General features: G+C 54.0%; 1 protein-coding gene across 1 annotated transcript in view; it reads right to left on the bottom strand.

Moving 5' to 3' along the window:
* SLCO2A1 (solute carrier organic anion transporter family member 2A1) overlaps nucleotides 1-5,672 on the bottom strand; it is a 70,145-nt gene extending 64,473 nt beyond the window's left edge. The window contains exon 1 of the mRNA XM_059663905.1: nucleotides 5,222-5,672. Within this exon, the coding sequence (XP_059519888.1) occupies nucleotides 5,222-5,317 (96 nt within the window). The 5' untranslated portion in view covers nucleotides 5,318-5,672. The remainder of the gene's footprint in view (nucleotides 1-5,221) is intronic.
* Nucleotides 5,673-20,078: the final 14,406 nt, after the last annotated feature.

Below are 20,078 nucleotides of genomic sequence, written 5' to 3'. Positions count from 1 at the left end.
CTGTTCAAAGCAGCTTGATTTGCATTTGCCCCAAACTGGAAACAACCCAAATGTCCTTCAGCAGGTGGCTGGTTAGACAAATCATGGTGCGTCCCTCCGTGGGCTACTACTCAGCAATGGAAAGGAACAACTGGATGGCTCTCAAGGGCCTGTGCGGAATGAACAAAGCCAACCACAAAAGGTCACACACTATGATTCCATTTACGTGACATTCTCCAAATGACAAGATTATAGACGCGGAGAACAGGTTAGGGATGGCAGTCGAGAGGGGTCGGGTGTGACTATGTGGTGCCCGAACAGCTCTGTGTACTGAAATGGTGGGGTGGTGGTTCCAAGAATCTATATATTTGATAAAATGGCACGGACCTCTACATAGACACCCCAGCAATGCCTATTCCCTGCTTTCGGCATGACACTGTAGTTTATGTAAGATGGAACCATTGGGAGAAACTGGGTGAAAGTACACAAGACCTCTCCATACTATTTTCCCTGTGAATCTACAATTGTTTCCAAATAAGTTTTTTAAAAAAACTCAAAAATAATTCAAGCTTTGTCTGATCCTAAGAACCCAGCTTTCTTCCATGTATTGTAGTGACACCCACCGGTGCCGGTCCTGTGAGGTAGGGACAAATGTAAATTCACATCCTTCCTCAACAGAAACCGACCGTGCAATGCCCAAGAGCATGCCAGTGAACTTGCAGAGCAGACTGAGGGCCAACCTAGCCCAGTACCATCTCTTGGGCTTTGGGGCTCTCTGCAGGCCAGAGTCTCCACAGGCGGGAAGGGGGATGAAATAAGGGTTAAAACCATGGGACAGGATAAAACCAAGCAGGGGTGTGAAGGGGGCCGCCCGGATTGGGGGGCCACGCACCCTCCTCTGCGTGGACACGACCTATTGCACAAGCAGAGCAGAAGAAGGTGAGGGGAAGCCACGCTCCCATCCCAACCTCCCAACATCTGGGTCTCCCAAGATGGTAAGAAAAGTAGTTACTGTCACAGACAAAAGAGAATGATCAGGGTGTGGACATGAGCTACCTATGTGATGAGACCCACATGGCTTTTCCATTTGTTCTGTGGCAGCTGTGGGTCACAAATTCATCACCAGGAGAGACAATGGAAGCGAATAACGCCTGGAGCATCGTGACAGGAGGAAAGGTCTGAGTGACCTGCAACCCCCACCCCACCCACTCCCATTGTTCTCCCTGCCCACCCCCTGGGGTGGGGCAAGGCTGGGATCCATTCCAGGAAAATAGAGTAAATGCTAACCTGGGTCAGAGAAACACCATCCCTGAGGGGGAGAGGGCACATTTTAACCCAGGGGGTTAGTTAAGGAATTTTTGGCTCCAGGCGTTCTATTGAGACTTTTTTTTCTGAGTAAAAATTACAGGTTGTTGGGATAGAGCACATTCCTCTGGAAACTGAGGTTAAGCCTAGGGGTGGGCCTCAGGGACCTCAGGAGGCTATGGCCAGAGGCCAGAACTAGTACCTCTCCCTCATTTTGGGGCCTCCTCCCAAGGTCAGAAGTCACCGGGGGCCAGTCAGGTCAGATTTGTCTATCCCTTTCTTCCCACTGCTCTTCCCCAGCCCTCCACCCCCACTCGCTGGATTGACATTGCTTCACTACCCTGGGACCCTGGGTGTGTACTCGCCTGAAATTGGGCAGTAATCACCAATCGGCCACTCCTTTTATAAGATAACCTCCCTTTGCCCCCAGACATTTCATTTTAAGGAGAAACAGATCTCTGTGAGGCCGCCAGGATCAGTTAGCTCACAAAGGCTCCTTCCTATCTCGCCACCCGCCCCCATAATCATTGAGTGAACCTGTTTCTAATTTAGAGCTTTAAGAGTTCTGGATGCCGAACTGCTGCCTCTGACAAGGACTGGTGCATGGATCCTCTGCTCCTTCAGAATCTTGTAAGTCAGAGACACAGAGACTGTCTCTAGGTTAAAGGCCATTGTGGTAATTCCTGCAGAAGAAGGTAGAACAAACTCACCCCCAGAGTGAGAGGTGCCTGGCTCTTTAGATGAGATTATGGAGAATGAAAGGGTATGAGCCTACTAGGGACTAGGAGCAGACGGGCTGCAGCCACCTCGGCACCCCTTGGTCATGGCTGGGATGTGTGGGTGCAGGATGGCGCAGCACCATGTGATGGTGAGGGCCAGGATGGACAGTCATTAGGGGCACTGATTCGGGAGTCTCAGACCTGGTTCCTCTATACTGCCCCTCTCTGGCTATGCCTCCATGCACAAGGGGCCCATCTCACTAAGCCTTGTTTTCCTCATCATTCCCGGGGACAGTCATTGTGCCCACTTGAGAGTGTTGTCATGAGGATTACATATTGGTAAAATACTTGCATAGTTCCTGGTCCACTCAGACAGTTCCATCACTGTTAGCTATTGCTATTCATTTGGACGTTACTATTATTATCTATAGTTTTCCTTAACTGTTAACTATAATTAGTGGAACACTAGATCCTAAATGGCGTTTGAATGTGCAGTCCTATTCGTTGAAGCAAGAGCTAGCCTCACTGTTAGGTCAGAGAGAGCCCAGGATCGGATACATGCAGACATGTGACGAGATAATAGACTCCCCCTGGCATTTCTAACAGATCAGCGTGCCAGACACAGATACAGGCTTCTCCCTGAATCCATATACCCCCACACAGATACTGACTTCTTTCTGAATACCCCCGCTCATCCCCTGCAGCAGAGAATACCTCAGCTCATGTCCCCCCCCTCACCCAACCGCAGTATAAAAAAAGCGCCCCCCTCCCTGTTGGTGTGAATCCATGTGCCCTCTCTTTGGGGTACGTGGGTCTCCCGGGGACGCAGAAATAAACCTTTTCCTTTCCTTTCTTTTCTGATTCACTGGACTCTCTATTTCTTGCGCTGCCTCCTGAGCCACCTAACCTAACACTCACGTTGATGCCAATCCCAGAGAGCCCAGCGTGGTTCACGAAGCCCTTCTCCAGTGCCTCACCCCACGTCATCCTTGGGGAGCCCCATGAGGTAGGGATTGTTCCTATTACCCAGTGTTTTCATGGAAGGACTCTGAGGCCCAGGACAGGTGAGAAATGCTTTCCTGTGTTACCTGGTCCGTAAAAGCCTAGACTGGGACTTGGATCTGAGTTCCCTGACTTCACCTCTTCCCCTAAGCCATATGGTATGTGGGGTTTTGCAGGAAGGTCATAAAGTTAAATGGTTCATCTGTCCCAGCAACAAGGAACCTAGAAAAAGGATGGGTTCTCAGGTTGGGTGTCACCTGTCCCCTCTCCACGCCACACATATCACAAGATGTGTCCGGTCGGTACCCCACTAGGAGGATGTAGGGCAGCCACCCAACCTCTCATAGCAAAGCCCCCAGATGGCCAGTATCATCCCCTGGAAGAAAAGGGTTAATGAAGTTTAACTAATGAAATCCCAGGCCCCCTATTTGCCTCGAGATATCCCACCCTGTACCTGGTCTCAGGCTGATACGTGAAGCCAAGTGGGAGTCTCACCAAACTCTGTTCTAAGACTTACTATGGATCAGCAGAGGCAATAATTAAGAAAACCTGGTTTTTAGAGTTAAGAAAAACTTTCAACTGGTATGAGACTTTACAAGGCCAATTGGCTTGAGCTCAGGCCTCAGGCACGTGTGGCTCAATCATCAGCATGTGATAAATTGTCTTATTTGTACAGATCTTCAAAGACGCTGCTGCCATCTGTGTATTTATTTTAGGGACTCGGGAGGGTCTCAATGAATCTATCTCATTTGGGGTTACCCTTGCTGTCAGGAATCTGTTCTGGAACAAGTCGTCCTTCCTGCCCTTCTAGTAAAAATAGCAGAAGTCGCCCCCACCCTGGCTCCCTCCTGAGCCCCTCTCTTTTCAGACCACCCAACTATTTCCCCCACCATTTCCTCCCAACTCCTAAGTTATAAACATCAACATTTCCACCATTCTCTGTTGAAACTTCTCCAAGACTCTTTTAAATGGTGAGACCAAAACCGCACAAGTGTTCTTTCTCCTCCAGGTCTGGCTAAAAGTGAGGATTATCTTAAATTATATAAAAATTTCTGTGTCTTATTTATATCTAGCCAAGGCGTCAGTTCAGCCTTTATATATTGTGGTGTAGGGAAAAAGCAGAAGCAGGAGAATCCAGATCCACTGCCAACAATGCAAGTAAGTAAATAGGTGAGATCCACTGTGACCTCCAGATGCCTTTCTTTCGAAATATATTTTTATTGATTTCAGAGAGGAAGGAAGAGAGAGAGATAGAAACATCAATGATGAGAGAGAATCACTGATTGGCTGTCTCCTGCAAGACCCCTACTGGGCATCGAACCCACAACCCGGGCATGTGCTCTTGACCAGAATCAAACCTGGACTCTTCAGTCTGCAGACCAACACTCTATCCACTGAGCCAAACTGGCTAGGGCTCCAGATTCCTTTCTGTGGGACACTCTCGTCTGGATTCCCCCTAGCTCAGCCGTGGGGAAACTATGGTGGGCAAACTATGGCCCGCGGGCCGCATCGGGCCAGTTTGAAATGAATAAAACTAAAAAAAAAAAAGACCGTACCCTTTTATGTAATGATGTTTACTTTGAATTTATATTAGTTCACACAAACACTCCATCCATGCTTTTGTTCCAGCCCTCCGGTCCAGTTTAAGAACCCATTGTGGCCCTCGAGTCAAAAAGTTTGCCCACCCCTGCCCTAGCTGCACCCCTGGAGGCTTCACCTAGCCACGTCTGACTGTCTGGCTGTCCAAAACAACTGCTCTGCACCACAATCCCCACCCTGACCCCAAGGAGCCCTGCTGTGGGCTCTGCCACCTCCCACAGTCTCACCAGCTTAGCCCCCTCCAGGAGATCGAAAAAGAGCCAGGAGATGTTCTTTTTCAATCAAAGAACAGAACACTCCCTGGGCTGGTGCCTGGACTATCTGAATAGAGTTGTCCCGATAAGCAGGTACTTTCAATGTCCAGTTTCTTACACTGACGACGGCGCGTGAGCACGCACACCCACCACCACCACCGCCACTACACACCCAGCTCGTGTCGGCTTGTCCAGGGGTTCCCTCGCCCGCCGAGCCAGGACAGGGGCAGGCGTCCGGGAGCACGGCACCGGCCACGGAGGGTGGAGCAGGGAGCCCCAGCGCATCCAGAGCCTCCTGGGCTCCGCGAAAGGTGCACCCGGCGGCGCGGCTCGGGTCCGGACGGTCCCTGGTTCGCCACTCACCTTAATGTTGCAGAAGAAGGAGCGGGAGCAGCGGCCGGCTGAGTCCGAGGAGGCGCGGCTGCCCTGTCGCGCGCCTGGCTTGGGCAGGAGCCCCATGGTGGCGGGCGACGACGGGGCGGGCGCGGTGCCGGACGACAGCCGCGGCGCTGGGCGGCGTCCCCTCTGGCCGGGTCGGGGCGGCCGCGGCAGGGCCCGGGGCGGGAGGCCGGCGGAGCAGGCGAGGCGTCGGGCTGGGCGTCGGGCCGGTGCGGCGGCGGTGGCCGGAGGAGGCGCGCGGCGCGGGGACTGAGCGGGGAGTGCGCGCCCAGAAGTTTATAAGTGGCCGCCGCCGGCGCCGCCGATGATGAAACGCGCCCTCCCTCCTCCCTCTCCAACTCGCGTGTCCCTGGCGCTGCGAGCCCCCGCCCCCGCCGTCCCCACGGACAGGTGTGACGCGGCGGCCGCCGCACTTGACCTGGTTCCCGGCCCGGGATGCGTCTCTGCTCCTGGAGTTGGGCTTGAACCCGTGAGGCTGGAATGCCGCGGGGGAAGGTACCGCCTGCTGGGGAGGGGGCCGGAGGTGTGGCGGGCCCGCGGGCAGAGAGGTGGGGGCTGGAGGGGGCGGGAGGCTGCAGGAGGGTGGAGTCTCCGGGGTTTAGGGGCTGCCGGGCGGGGGTGGGTGCAATGGAAACCCGCTGTGGGGGGCGGGGAGGGGTACTGAAGGGGACCGGACAAGGGGTCTGCAGGGCTATGGGGGCAGGAGGAGGCAGGAGGACCCAGGGGTTCTGGAGGGCCCCCCCCCCCGGGAGCCAGGGGTGTGGGAGGAGAGCGGGGGAGTCTGGAGGCGAGGGGAGCCCCGCGCCCCTCCCGACGCACTGGGGAGATTTACGGAGCCGGCCTCTGCTTGTTTGCACTCGCCGCCCAAAGAAAACCTGGACGCTCAGTTCCGGTGATGGCTCTGAGACTCGCTGAGGTTCTGTTTGTGTCAAGGGCTGATTTATATTTAAACTGTTCTTTGCGCTGGAGAGGGGGGGCTGGTAACAAGGTCGGGAGGTGGGGGCCGCCCCAGTCTGGGCCGAACTCTGTGGACCTGCGCCAAGGTAAACTGCAGACGCTGTCAAGTGTCAGCTCAGCCAGGGCTGGCCTGGAGTACTGCGGGGGAGATGGGGAGGGGTGGGTTGGCAAACAGACGCCCCCATGGACCTCCTTCTCCGGGCTGGAATAAAGCCCCTTCTTGGGGCTTTATTTCCCGCCCCCCACGTTATTTTTCTGCCAGGATTCCCAGTGCAGCGAAGAGAAAGGTGAGGCCTTTCCAGAGAAAAATAAGAAAGTTCTATTGAAAGCAGCTGCAGTAAGGAATCCAGTTCTGGAGGTGTTTTTCCAACTCCCCCATTCCAGGAGTCCCCTGCAGAGCAATCCTGCAAGCCCGCCCTACTCTCAGGAAAGGCAGGAGCCCACCCTCAACACCCAGGAAGCTCTGGCTACAACACAGGCTGCATGGACCTCATAGATTTCTTGTTCCTACCCAAGGCCTGATGCCGTTCTGGGCCTGGTGTTAACGTAAACAAAACCATTGAAACCTGTAAAGAATTTTTGTGAGTTTATTTGAGCCAAACTGTCGATATATGCCCGGAAGCAGAACCCCAAGGACTTGAGATAGTGCTCCGGAGAATGGCAGGGTTACATCCGTATTTATACATGAAATTCATTGGTGACACATTTAAGGAGGTGGGATTAAGCGAAGTGGGGGAAACCTCTGTGACAGGATAAAAAGTAAAATGATGGACACATACTTAGGTGGGTGCAGGAACAATTAACATGATAATGAAGGAATTTGTAGTATCTGTCCTGGTGCCCAGAACATTTGGTTGTGCCCCAGGGGCTCCAGAATAAGGGAAGTTACAAGTTACCCAGACATTTCAAGGGAATGTTATCTTAGAGGCAAAAAGACAAATGGGCTCAGTAAGGATCAAAGTTGATCTTGTTAGTGAAGATACCGGCTTAGGACATAACTGCCCACTATAACTGCATTTAGTTAAAGTTTAATTTCAGACCATCCTTTGTGGTTATTTTAGGTCTCTGAGTCTGCTAGGCTGCCACACAGGCCTTCCCTGAGCTTCGTCCACACTGGTCTGGGCTGGCCCGTGTCCTGGGGCTTCTATTTCCTGTCCACCGTGCTGTTGTGTCCTGTGGTCCAAGGATCCTGGACACAACAGCGTGCAGTGCTAAAGGAAAAACCACTGGACCGCGGGCAGACTGGCCCCTCCAGCCTCCCACAGAGTACAGGGCCCCCGGAGCGCCTTTCCAGGGCCCTGCCCCAGCCCCAGAGCCAGAGCAGGCATGAAACCCCAGGTCACCAGGCTGCCCCCTTAGGGAACTTGGAACACCAGGACGACGGCCACCACGGAGCACTCAAAGCATGCTGGGCACTGGGCTGTGGCGCCGATGGTGGATTGTGCCAGGCATTCTGCTGGGCACCCCCGTGTGTGGTTCCACAGAACCCTAGCATTAGCCCAAGTGTTATAGGTACTATTACAGTCTGGATTTTGCAGGCGGCAATGCTAGGGAGGTCAACTTAAAAAAAAAAAAAGTGACTGAAAGACACACAGCGACCAAGTGATGGAGCTGGAACCTGACCCCAGCTTTGTCTGACTCCAAAGCCCAGGCGTGAGCACTGTGCCCTTTGAAAAGTTATCTATTCCAGCAGCCTCATTTCACAAGTGAAACCAAGCGGAGAACAGAGAAGGCCAAGGTCACAGGTTGCCATGGCTGGAGCCTCTTCCTCATGCCCCGAAGCCTTGCCAGGGCCCTGTGATCAAATCCCAGGCAGGGGCAGCGTCTCCAGCCCTCAGCTCGTCCTGCTCCATTAACCTTGCCCTTCTCCCGCGGCCAGGACCAGCATCATCTTCAAAGGAAAGGCCAGAAGTGCTCACAGATGGTTATTCTGCCTTCATTAGCCTTTATTTTACCAGGTGGAGTTCAGCTCAATGTAATGGGAACCTAACCAACGTGGCTTCAATGAGATTTCTTTGTCTCTCATAACAAGAAGCCTCCACTAGCTAGTCTAGGGGTCATGACTGGGGCCCCTTCAGGATTCCTTAATGTGCGGCTCATCCTCACGGCTGGCTCATCGTCACAAGATGGCTGCCCCACCTCCTGCCTCCTCGCCTAACTCCACGGAGGAAGTGAAAGACAGAACTAGGAGCGGGCTGTGCTCACATCAGGGAAGCCACTTTCTCCCAGGCATGCTAATCTGCTGTTCAGTACGTCTTCTTGGCCCAAACTGGGGCAGCAGGAAGCCTCCCTGGAGGAGGTGACTCTCAAGCTGAGCCTAAGGACTAGAAGGATCGGGAGGAATAGGGTGAAGGAAGGTAAATCTGCTCGTGGTTTCAGTCTGGCTGGAGCATGAGACCCAGGGCCAGTGGTCCCCTGGCTGCCCTCTGCGAAGGAGGCTGAGGAGCATAGTTAACACTGTTGCTGCCTCCTGAACAGGACGGGGGCTCTCTTAGGGAAAAGAGAAGAAAGTCTATGGTGAAAGAAGGTCGGCGTCTGCACATAGACTCGCCCATTTCCCTAAAGGCACCTCGGGGTCTGCTTCCAAAACCCTCCCCAGATGCTTTGATTTCAGCAAAGCTTCCTGAGCACCTTAGAAAGCAACCACAAGGGCAATTGCGGACTTCAAAGGCTCGGTGGTGGTCTCGGTGGGGAGAGAAGGAAAGGTCAAGATGTAGGAAGAGAGATGCTGTGCACAACTGCCGTGGTATCACAGAGGAAGAGGCCTAATGCATCCTGGGGGCGGCAGGTAGGCTTCCTGGAGGAGGTGACTCTGAAGCTGAGTCCTAAGGACTAGAAGGATCAGGAGGAATAGGGTGAAGGAAAGTAAATCTGCTCCCCGGGGAGCCATTGAAGACTTCTGACCTGGGGTGGCCTGGCCTGATTTGCATTTCGCAGAGCCCTCTCTGGCATTTGGGTAAGGGTGCAAAGGGGCAGTCTGTGGAAGGAAACCCAGAAGCTAAGATGAAGGCCTGTTCTGCAGCAGCGAAGGAGAGAGCAAGGAAGGCACTGAGATGTTGAAAGGAGAGGACATCCAGGTGTTAGCGAGGGAGACATGAGGGATGGTTCTCAGGACCTGACTTGGGCAACTGCACTGGTGATGCCAACCCCGGGCAGAAGGAGCTCAGAAGGAGCAGCAGCTGTTGGGGGAATGAACGGAGTTCCCCTGGGCTCGGTTTGAGTTCAGGCCGCCTGGGGTACATGCAGGTCAAGATGCTCAGCAGGCAGGTGAGCATGTGGGTCCAGGGCTCCGGTGTATACTGGGCTAGACATAGGAACTTGGACATCCCACCCAGAGGCGGTGGGTAAGCCTTGAGAACAGATGAGTCTCTAAGTGAGAATGTGTAGATGCAAAGCCACAGCAACATCCAGGGGATGGGGCCAGCAAAGGAGACAGAGAGAAGCGACCACTGTGGAGGGAAGTACAGCAGCCGAGGGTGGCGTTTCAAAGAGAAGGAGCCCACCTAGGTTGCTGAGGGAAGATGAGATCCAAGGACGACCATCGGGCTGGCAACAGCTGGCATTGAGAACCTTGGCAAGGGTGTTTCCAGTGGGAGATGTGTGCTAAGGCCAGCTTAGGGTGGTTGAAGGGAAAGTGCATGCAGAAGCCATCAGCAACTTTTGGTGGTGGGGGTCGGGGTAGAGGGCGTTTGCAGAGGGAAAGAGAGAGGGAGACGCTGAGCAGCTTGGGGCTCTCCTCTCTGCCAAATTGTGTCCAGTTATCCCAGGCCTCATGCTGGACCTCTGGGCTCCTGCTCATGCTGTGCCCCGGCCTGTGCTGCCTGCCTCAGGTGCTTGGCTTCTACCCTTCAAGAGCAGCTCCTGTTACTGCTAGTACCTGTGTCTGGGCCCCTTAACAAGAGTAGAAACATGTCTGACAGTGGCATAGACCTGTTGCACACATTATCCCCATTTTGCAGATGAATAAACAGGCTCAGGGTTAGTCCCCAGCACACAGTCCCTGCCTGTCTCTCTTCCACGGTGACCCAGGGCCCCACCTGTACCCCTACCATCCCCACACCTCCCTCTCAGGACCTGAGGCTCACTTTGAGCCCCACCCTGAGAAAATGCAGTGAGGGGAGGAGGGGTGGTACAGCACCAGGGTGGCTGCCTCCTGGGACCCCAGCCCCTCTGCATTTCACCTGGGGTCTCTGAAACCTTGGCACAGGGCACGGCACCCAGAGATGAGATTTCCATTTTCCTCCGGGAAAGACTACTCAAGGCCTGGCTGTGCGTCCTGTCCCAGCTCCAGGTCTCACCCAGAGCAGGTCACTCACGGCTTTGGCAGGAGGTGACCGGGGGCAGGAAAAGGAGAAATCCCAACAGGCCTGGCCTTGCACCTCTCCCACGGCTGCTCTCTCAGCGGCCTCCTCCCTGTGGGTGAGGAGCCCAGCCTGGCCCTGTCCTCTGCACTCCACCCGCCCGCCCAGTTTAGGTCATCCCGAGGTGCTATCACAGCCTGTCCTCTTGTGCTGGCTCATCACCAGCCCTGCTCCCTAATCCTAATCATAATCGGCCACTCCTAGAGAGCTCAGAATCCGCCTCCGCGCAGATCCTGCTGGGCCCTGAGGCACGCATTCAGCGAGCACCTATGTTGTTGTCCTTGGCCACGTGCAGGCCTGGAGCCCGCTGGATCCTGTCATCTGGATGCTGCCAAGTAAACAGAAAATCCGTGCTTTGTCTCTTTGCCACGGTGTTTGTTTCCAAACGTCGTTAATCTTTATATTATACTCTTTCAAAAGTAACTCTGACCCTAGCTGGTTTGGCTCAGTGGATGGAGAGTCAGTCTGTGGACTAAAAGGTCCTGGGTTTGATTCTGGGTTCGATTCCGGTCAAGGGCACAGGCCCATGTTTTAGGCTCCATCCCCAGTAGGGGGTATGCAGGCGGCAGCCCATCAATGATTCTCTCTCATCATTGATGTTTCTATCTCTCTCTCCCTCTCCCTTCCTCTCTGAATCAATAAAAATAAAAATTAAAAAACACACGCCTGTTTTAACTCTCCTGGGAGAGAGAAAATATGTCCTCATTACGCCATACCACTATTTAAATGCCGCTGAAGTTTCTTTTTTTTTTTTTTTTGAATTCTTTCCCCTAAGCATGTCTTTACTAGAAAAATCACAGTATACCACTTTTCTCCTCCTTTTTTACAATAAGCATTCTTCCATGTTGAGAGGGGCTCTTTGAGTGTCGACGTGGACCACCAGGAGTTATTTAAGCCTCCGCTCCTATTGAATGTTGGAGATATCTCTTCTGTATTTAACAAACAGTGACCTAATAGTTAACTCTTTGCAAAAGGTTCTTTGCCTTACAACTAACTGATGGCCAGCAGTGCGATCTGAATGCCTCTAAAAGTTCTCCTCTGTGATATTCAAAATAGGCTGATTCCTTACGCTGGATTTTCACCACTTAGGTCTCTTCTTCCTCACCAGTGACACCGGCCTGGTGCCTGTAGAGGGAGCCCAGCACCCCAGGGGGAATGGTGTGGCTATTCCAGCCATAGAGCCCACCCAGGCACTGAGGTCTCCCTTGTCCCCAGGAGCCCAGACAAAGCCCTGGCACTCAGCCAGCCAATGAGGGGATGACCCAAGGATGCCATGGGATATGGCTGCCTTGATCAAAATTCCAGTCCTCCACCCCCAGTTCTGGAGAAGGAACTCAGCACCCAGGACCGTAGGTTAGAGGCCTTGTGTGGGCACCTTCCGGGAGAGAGCTGGGTTCCTCACCTGTGTACAAGGCATTGGACTCCATGGTCCAAGCGGGGTTATCCTTGTTCCCTCCCTGCGCTAAGTCACTAGCTGTGTGACCTAGGGCAAGTCACTTAATCTCTCTGTGCATCAGTTGCCTCTTAGAACTGTGTGAGGAGTGCATTGGACTCACAAGTCCTCATAATGGTCACCATTATTGCTGTTGTTTCTGCTAATTCAGCAGTACTTCCTCATGGTCCCTTGTTCCCTCCTCAGCTGTTCCCTGCTTTTCTTCTTAGGAGGCCCCGCTTTCTCCATGAGAACGCCTCCCCAAAGGCTTCTGCTTGGTGGGCCCTGGGGAACTCTTCATCCAAGCCCCCTCTACGGAAGCTGAACCTGGGGGCAGTGGGGCTGTCCCCTGTCATCCCAGGCCAGAGGTGGGGAAGGCATAAAGGGTGCCATGGAGTGGCAGAAGGCAGGGGCCAAGTTAGAACCCAGCCCTAAGGACGCTTAGCTGGAGCCCCATCCTCCCCTGGTGTCGGGGATGGAGCTGGAGATCCAGGAGGGCAACGTTAGGATTCGCCTCCTCGCAGGCCCCACCCTCTATGTGCGCAGCCCTGGAATTCTACCCTCTTCCCTGGGAGCCCAGGTCCATGGCTGCAGCATGGACACACACACACCCACACACACACACAACTAACAGGCTTCCTGAAAGCCTTCTTAGCATTTCCTGCTCAGACGTGCCCCTCCCACCCTCACCTCTCCCTCACCTTGCTCATAGAGGTGCTTGAGCATCTCTTTCATTTTCAAAGGCTCCCCCCTGGCCTGTATTCCTTTGCTAATCACTCTGGGGCACCTGCCTCCTGCCCTGTGCCCTCTCCCTGGTCCTGAATCTAGGTCTGGGCTCCTGCTCCCACCTGACACCCCCCCCCCCCCCCCCCCCCCGGCTTCTGGAAGGAATCTCCTCTTTCCTCAGTCTTGCGTCTCACCCCTTTTCTCCTCACCACTTTATTGCTCTGTTTTCTCCCGTTCACCCTCAGCTCCCACTCCTCGGCTCCCAGTGGTGTTGTGAGGCCTGTTTCTCTCTCCCTCGGGGGAAGGGAATGGGTGGCCTGCCCAGCTGTGCACACACCCTCCCTGTGCTGTTTGGACTGACCCCGTATCAGGTGGATTGTGAGCCTTCAGGGCAGGGACCAAGTACAAACACAGGTGCAGCTAGAAGGATGCCACCTGCAGGAGACAGGGCCTGCCTCTCCCCACCTTGGGTGTGAGGGGCCCATGGGGATGCACTTGTGACACCTATACTTTATTTCCCAATTGAACAAAGGTTGGGAGGAGGATGCTGGGACCTTCCCAGCTCCCTGACCAGACCAGCAGCCAGTGGTTACTCTAATAATGACCTATTCGGCATCCCTGTCCTCTCCCTGTGTCCGCCCCCAGCTGTCTCACTCTGCAGCCCCATCAGCTCTGCTTTCTCAGCTGTACACTTTGGGGACTACAACGCTCTGTGGGGCCCTGGGCCTGGGGTCCCTAACACACCCTGGGCTGTGTCGCTGGGTGCTGAGTCACCTGATGAGGTTACTGGGAGTCAGGCCTCCTCCCAGTTCATGGGTCACAGGGAGGAGCACCTGGGGGTGCGGCCCCACTGCTGTGGATTCAGGTGGAGAGCGCTCACGGCTTCCCCGCACAGCCAGCAGGAGAGGAGGCTGAGGAGGGTGACTGGGGAGACCAAAGCTCTCTCACACCTGTGTGCACCGCCCAGGGCCGCTGGGCTCCCCAGCTCTGAGACCCTCCCTCCGGCCCTGGTGTTAGGTATACATGGTCCATGGAGAAGACATCTGCTGGCCCCTCCCTGAGTCTCTGTCCCATTGCTGGTGAGAGCGCCTGACCTTCCTTTGGGTACCACATCCCTGCTCTCAGGTGTTGAGGTTAGGTGGGTTGACGTCACTGGGGTGGGAGGGCACAGAGCCAGGCCACTTGGCCCTTTGCCACAGCAGTCGGACGGGGTGCTCTCTCCCAGTGCTGCCAGCAGTGCGGGCACCTCCTTCAGTGTCGGGGTCTGGAGCATTCAGGGGAGAACCTGCCCCAGGAGACCTGTGACCATGTCCTTCTGGCTCTGGGTCCCATCGGGGCTCTGCCTCTGGAGTTGGCCATCCTATGAACCAATGGTTCTCTTTAAGGTTTGAGTTTGTTGAGCTGGACTTCCTGCTGTTGCTGGCATTGGAAGAGCTCTGAGGAATCCAATAGACCCGTGGTCGGCAAACTGCAGCTCGCGAACCACATGCGGCTCTTTGGCCCCTTGAGTGTGGCTCTTCCTAAGCCTTAGGAGTACCCTAATTAAGTTAGTAACAATGTACCTACCTATATAGTTTAAGTTTAAAAAATTTGGCTCTCAAAAGAAATTTCAATCGTTGTACTGTTGATATCTGGCTCTGTTGACTAATGAGTTTGCCGACCACTGCAATAGACCAAGGTTGGGATGGCACCAGGCAATTCCCAGGGCGGCCTCAGAGGTGGGACCTCCCTGCACCTCGCAGCTGCCATCCAAGCTGGTCTGGTGGTTATTACCCCCGTTTCGAAGAAGAGACACTAAGGCTGGGAGGTCAGGGGCTTGCCCGTCCTGTGCGTGGTTCATGTGGCCTGGCACCCAGGTCTTCGGAACACAGACCTTGTCCCTGTGCTGGGGTCAGGCCCTGGGGACATGGTGCCCAGCACCACAGGGAGACGGCCGGGCCGCAAAGGGCTCTGAGAACATGTGGAGAAACAGCTCCGTGGGTGTACACGGCCCCTGGAAATCATGCTCATGAAAAATCTGTAATAATGAGAAAAACACTTATGTCATGAAGTCAAATAAAAAATCGGACAGATTTATGGATTACACACACATACATAAAATACTTGTAATTATGTTTTTCAAAATGTTGATGCATAGAATATTTTTTAAAAATGAAATATTAATAACAATGATGGGACTATGAGGGTTTTTTGAAAATCTCATTTTTCAACATCTTTCTAATTTTTATGATAAATATTGCTTTATAATGAAACAAATGTTATAAACTTGGTAAAGAAGGAGGAGGAGGAGGAGGAGGAGGAGGAGGAGGAGGAGGAGGAGGAGGAGGAGGAGGAGGAGGAGGAGGAGGAAACCACTTGGTCATGGAGCTGTTTTCCCTAAGGACCACTTTCAGAATGGAAACCAAATCAGCCCCTAGTCCGGATGGGAGTCAGGGACGCTGCTCCTGGTCCAGCCTGCCTTAAACTCTGCCGAATTCACACTCACGCGGTACCCTTACCCCAGAGCTCGGCTGCTTGGAGCACTCCCATCAGACAGCCTGGCCCACTGCTGCTCCCAGGGGTCCCCTCACTGAGAACACAGCCCTTGTGCTGCGAGCTCCATCCTCACCACAGCCTGCAGGGAGCGCCAGTCATTCTGCCCCTCTCGAGGGCAGGAAGTGCGGGGGGGTGGGGGGGGGAGAGGGGGGAGAGACTGAGGTTCACGGAGCCTGAGAACTGTCCTCCATCGCAGGGCAGAGCTGGAAGTTGAGCTACAAACCTGATTCCGAAGACCTAGCCATTGGCCTGCTGGGACACTGCCTCTATTCCAAACATTCCTGGGTGACTCATTTATTTGTCCCTTTCACAAATATTTACTGAGCACCTGCTGCGCACATGACTTGATTCTTGCTCCCAGAGGAGACAGGGAGGAGCTATGCTGCATGCCCCCAGCTCAGAACACAGCTCAGCATCTCACAGGGGTAGGCGCACAGGACCGTCCCGAGGTTGTAGGCAGAATTCATCTCCATTCAATTTATAGCTATTTTCTGTATCACAATTTTTAAAAAATCCTCATCTGAGGACATGCTTGTTGATTTTAGAGAGAGAGAGAGAAACATCGATCCGTTGCCTCTTGTTCACAATCCAACTGGGGATTGAACTCACAACCTAGGTATGTGCCCTGACTGGGAATCAAACCCACCACTTTTTGGTGTAAGGGACAACACTCGAACCAACTGAGCCACCCATCCAGGGATGTCTCATAATTTTCCGTTTCTATTTTTATGTATTTATAATATGCATGATATAGTAACATCCACATAAACCATGTGATACATCATTGATTGGTATGTAATCAGGAAAGACCCACAGATGTTATTTGAGTCTATATATATGAGACTATATATCAGGATGATCAGGAACGCGTGTAGAGAGGATGGGATCTGCCTTAAGATTGGTGTTGGGGGTGGGGAGGCCTTATCCAGGCAGAAAGAGGGAAGAGGGCATTGAGGACAAGAAGAGAACATGGCCAGCATAACTATAACTCAGAGCATGGGACGGAGCCCCTCCGCCACTGCCTCCTTCCCAGCCTCGGAGCCTGCAGAATATCAGCGAGCCCTGCCAAGCCATCAGGCCCTTGTGGTTCCAACCTGTGCCCACCCAGTTCAGCAGCCAGGCCCCTACCCTGGCCTGGCCTGGGACATGGCTCAAGCTCAAGGCCTGGATCCAGATCCTCTGCCTCCTCCCCCAGGCCACTCTGTGCTTCCCCCCAGACCCACTGTTCCCACTGCCCTGTGCCTTCTAGCCCCTCCCAGCCCCCACCTCCTCAGCCTCTGTCCCCTCTGCTCCCTCCACCTGCATCTCGGCTGGAAATGGCAGCACTGGAGGGCCCACTCCCTGTGCCCTTCTGAGCCAAGCTGCTCCTTCCACACCCAGGACCAGGCTGGGGCGGGGGCGGGGGCGGGGTGCCTGGCTGGAGGCCGTCTCCCTGGTTCCTGAGGACACTTCCCTGCCTCTGCTCCTTGAGCCCTGCCTCTCCGAGGCTCAGACATCCAGCCCAGCCCCCCTCAGCCCCTTCCTCATTTCTGTCATCCGTCCCTCTCCGGTCCCACCTCTCATTCTTCCAGGCTGCTGCTCTGACCCTGAGCTTTTCCTGTCGGCCTCCACCCACACCACATGATCACCCTCCCGCCCCCACACCCTCAGTCCTTGACCTCCTCCACTTTGGAGGCCTTTACCTCCCGGATGGACACATTGGTCACCTGTGCCCACCCCGGGCCGCCTCCTCCAGGACCGCTCCACCTCTGGCCCGCCCACCTGCTGCTCTGGCCTCATGCCAACCTTGCACTTCACAGACACACGGTGCTTTAAAGCCTCCAGTTCTCCCTGTCTGTCCCCACCTACTTCCACTTCCTTTCAGCCTGGAACCCAGAGAATTCCGTGGAGGGGCCGCGCCCCTCTTCTTGTCTGAGAGCGACCACCCCCTTGGGCTGTGCCCCGGGCCCATCCCCTTTCACTTTGGGGGGGAAGTCATTTGCTCCTTCACATTTCCTCCCTCCCCTGGCATCTTCAACTCGTTTTCTATTTCGAACCTCTGCCTTTGGCAAACTTGCTTATGTTTCCAGGTTTCTCCACAGTAATAACAGCCACTCTTCACCCTTGGCTTCCTCTCGCCACGGTTCTGTTTTTTGTCCTCTTTTATGGTCAAACTTCCTGAGATTGTCTCTGTTTTGCTCACTTACCATTTGCGGCTCGCACCACTGCACGCCGGCGTGGAGACTTCACATCACAGCGGAGCTGCCCTGGACAAACTCACCCAGGGCCCTTGTAATCTACCCCCTGGACACCGGGGTTCTGCTGCTGGTGGGTGCTCCGCCACAGCTCGCTCCTTCTCCCGGGGGAGCCCCCTGCCTCTCAGTCTACTCACCGCCCTCCTGCTTCTCCTGCCCCCCGCTCTGCCTGCTTCTCCGCTCACCAGGGTGAGGACCAGCACTGCCCGGCGTGGCGGCACTCGCCCCTCCACCTGTGCTCAGTGCTGACCCTCCTCATCCCGCTCAGCGTCCCACTCACCAGCCTTAGCAGCACCTGCTGCTGCCAGGACTCACGCCCAGGGGCCTCCGGACCGCGCGCCTGGACAGCCCACAGCTGCCTGGAATGGAGCTGAGTGCACCTCCTTTCTCCCCAAACCGCCTCATGCTGTTCTCACATGTAGAGAACGTGTGACAATGCTGGCCTGGTGCGGGGAGATCACAGGAGGGGTCCTTGTAGAGCAGGGGTTCTCGCCTGTGGGTGTCAACGGAAACAGACCCCCGGGCCCTGCCCTGGAGCCTGGGGTGGGGCTGAGAATTGGTGTTTCCAACAAGTTCCCAGGCGCCGCCGCTGCTGGTCTGGGCACCGCACCTGAGAACACGGCTTTAGAGGCCAGTGCTCGGCCGGCTCACCCAGACACGGGCCATTGCCAGGCGGTGGCTCCGGGACGATGGAGAGTCCCTTGACATTGGCTTATTCGTGTGCCTGGACTCACTCTTGGCTCCTTTTCCAACTCACTCTTGGTCGTTGTTTCTATGGCCAGGGAGCAGAAGATAGGCATTAATGATCATTACAGTGTGCGAGGCGCAGGTAGCTGGCAGAGATGCCACCAGCGGGGTTAGATGCAGACCTTCCTTTCTGACCATTGCTTTTTCTCTATGCCCCATTCATGTTTTGTTTTTTTATTGAATTAAATTTAAAAAAATGTTTTTATTGATTTCAGAGAGAAAGGGAAAGGGAGAGAGAGAGAGAGATAGAAACATCAATGATGAGAGAGAATCATTGGTTGCCTGCCTCCTACACGGCTCCTACTGGGGATCGAGCCAAACTGGCCAGGGCCCATGTGTGTTTTAAAAGGACACAGAGCCATGCTTCTGCAAAGGCCTAAAAACGTTATCAATTGCACTTGGAATACTTTCTCAGTTTCCTCTAGCACCCCTGAGCCTCCTCCCCAGCACCCACATTCGGGGCCGAGAGTCAAAAGGACTATCCACACCGGGCAGAGGCCAGCCCTGGAGAGAAACAGAGTGAACATTTGCTGATGTAGGAGCGTGAGGACGGCCGAACAGTGAGGCCAGCCCGGCTCCCAGGGGCAGAGCCTCAGAGCCTCAGAGCCACCCTGACCCCTTCCTCTCTACCTTCTGTCCGTTTGAGGGACTAAATAAACGGCCTTAACCTCGAGCCCCCTGCCAAATGTCTGCCCTGCTTCCCACAGCCTTCAGGGGCTGATCATATCTGCACAGGAAGAAAGGGGCTCATTCTCAGAGGCCTGACGCATGTGTGTTCCTGAGCGTATGAAGCTGCTGGGGCAGGGGTTGAATTTCTTTGGACGGAGCCTAAAAATACTTGATATTTTCTTTAGTAAATACTGTAATAAAATGGTACTCATTTTTTTTTTTTTTTTTTTTTTTTTACCGAGTCTCCCATCTGATTCAACCATTCAAAACAGCCACACTTTCACAAACCCATGGCACAGTTCTGGATCATTGCTTGGCACTCAAGAGATGCTTAATGCCCTGGCCAGGTGGCTCAGTGAGTTGGAGCATCATCCTGTACACCAAAAGGTTGTGGGCTCGATTTCCAGTCAGGGCACATATGGGAGGCAATGAATGATGTTTCTCACGTTGAGGTTTCTCTCTCTCTCAAATCAATAAAAACAACCCTGGCCAGGGTTGCTCAGTGGTTGAGCATCGACCTATGAACCAGGGTGTCACAGTTGGATTCCCTGGACACGCCCAGGGTTGCAGGCTCAATCCCCAGGAAGGGGCGTACAGAAGTCAGCCGATCAATGATTCTCATCATTGATGTTTCTGGCTCTCTTTCTTCTTTCCTCTCTGAAATCAATAAAAATATACTTGTAAAAAAAAAAAAATCCTTGGGTAAGGATTAAAAAAATGGTGCTCAATAAATATTTGTTGAATAAATGAATGCAATTATTCTGGGGTAATCTATGCGTTCCAGAAGATCTAATGTGTTCCTGGCTACTCTTATCTAAACTGAGTTTTTCCTGTTTCTTGTAATCCTTCCCCTTTTAAAGTTCTCAGATGGGGCAAAAACAACAAATCGTCTTCCAGCCTGCAGCTGGCGGCGGGGGAACAATGGAGCTGTCTCTCAGCAATGCACAAATGAACTTCCCGGGAAGGCCATGGGCTGCCTGTCCACTCAGCCAACCCAGCCTCCCCTCCATTGGCCCCACCCCACCTTCCGATGGCCCTTCACCTGGATGTAAGGGCTGCCTCCCCTTCTCCAGAGGCTTAAAGCTCCAGGAACCCAAGGGTGGGTGTCCTCTGATTACGGTGAGAGGGTTCTCCCCCCTATAGATGTCCCCTCAGGAGAT

This window comes from Myotis daubentonii, chromosome 14, assembly GCF_963259705.1.
Source record: "Myotis daubentonii chromosome 14, mMyoDau2.1, whole genome shotgun sequence".
In the NCBI taxonomy this organism is placed as follows: domain Eukaryota; kingdom Metazoa; phylum Chordata; class Mammalia; order Chiroptera; family Vespertilionidae; genus Myotis; species Myotis daubentonii.
This window is presented reverse-complemented; position numbering and strand designations above follow the sequence as displayed.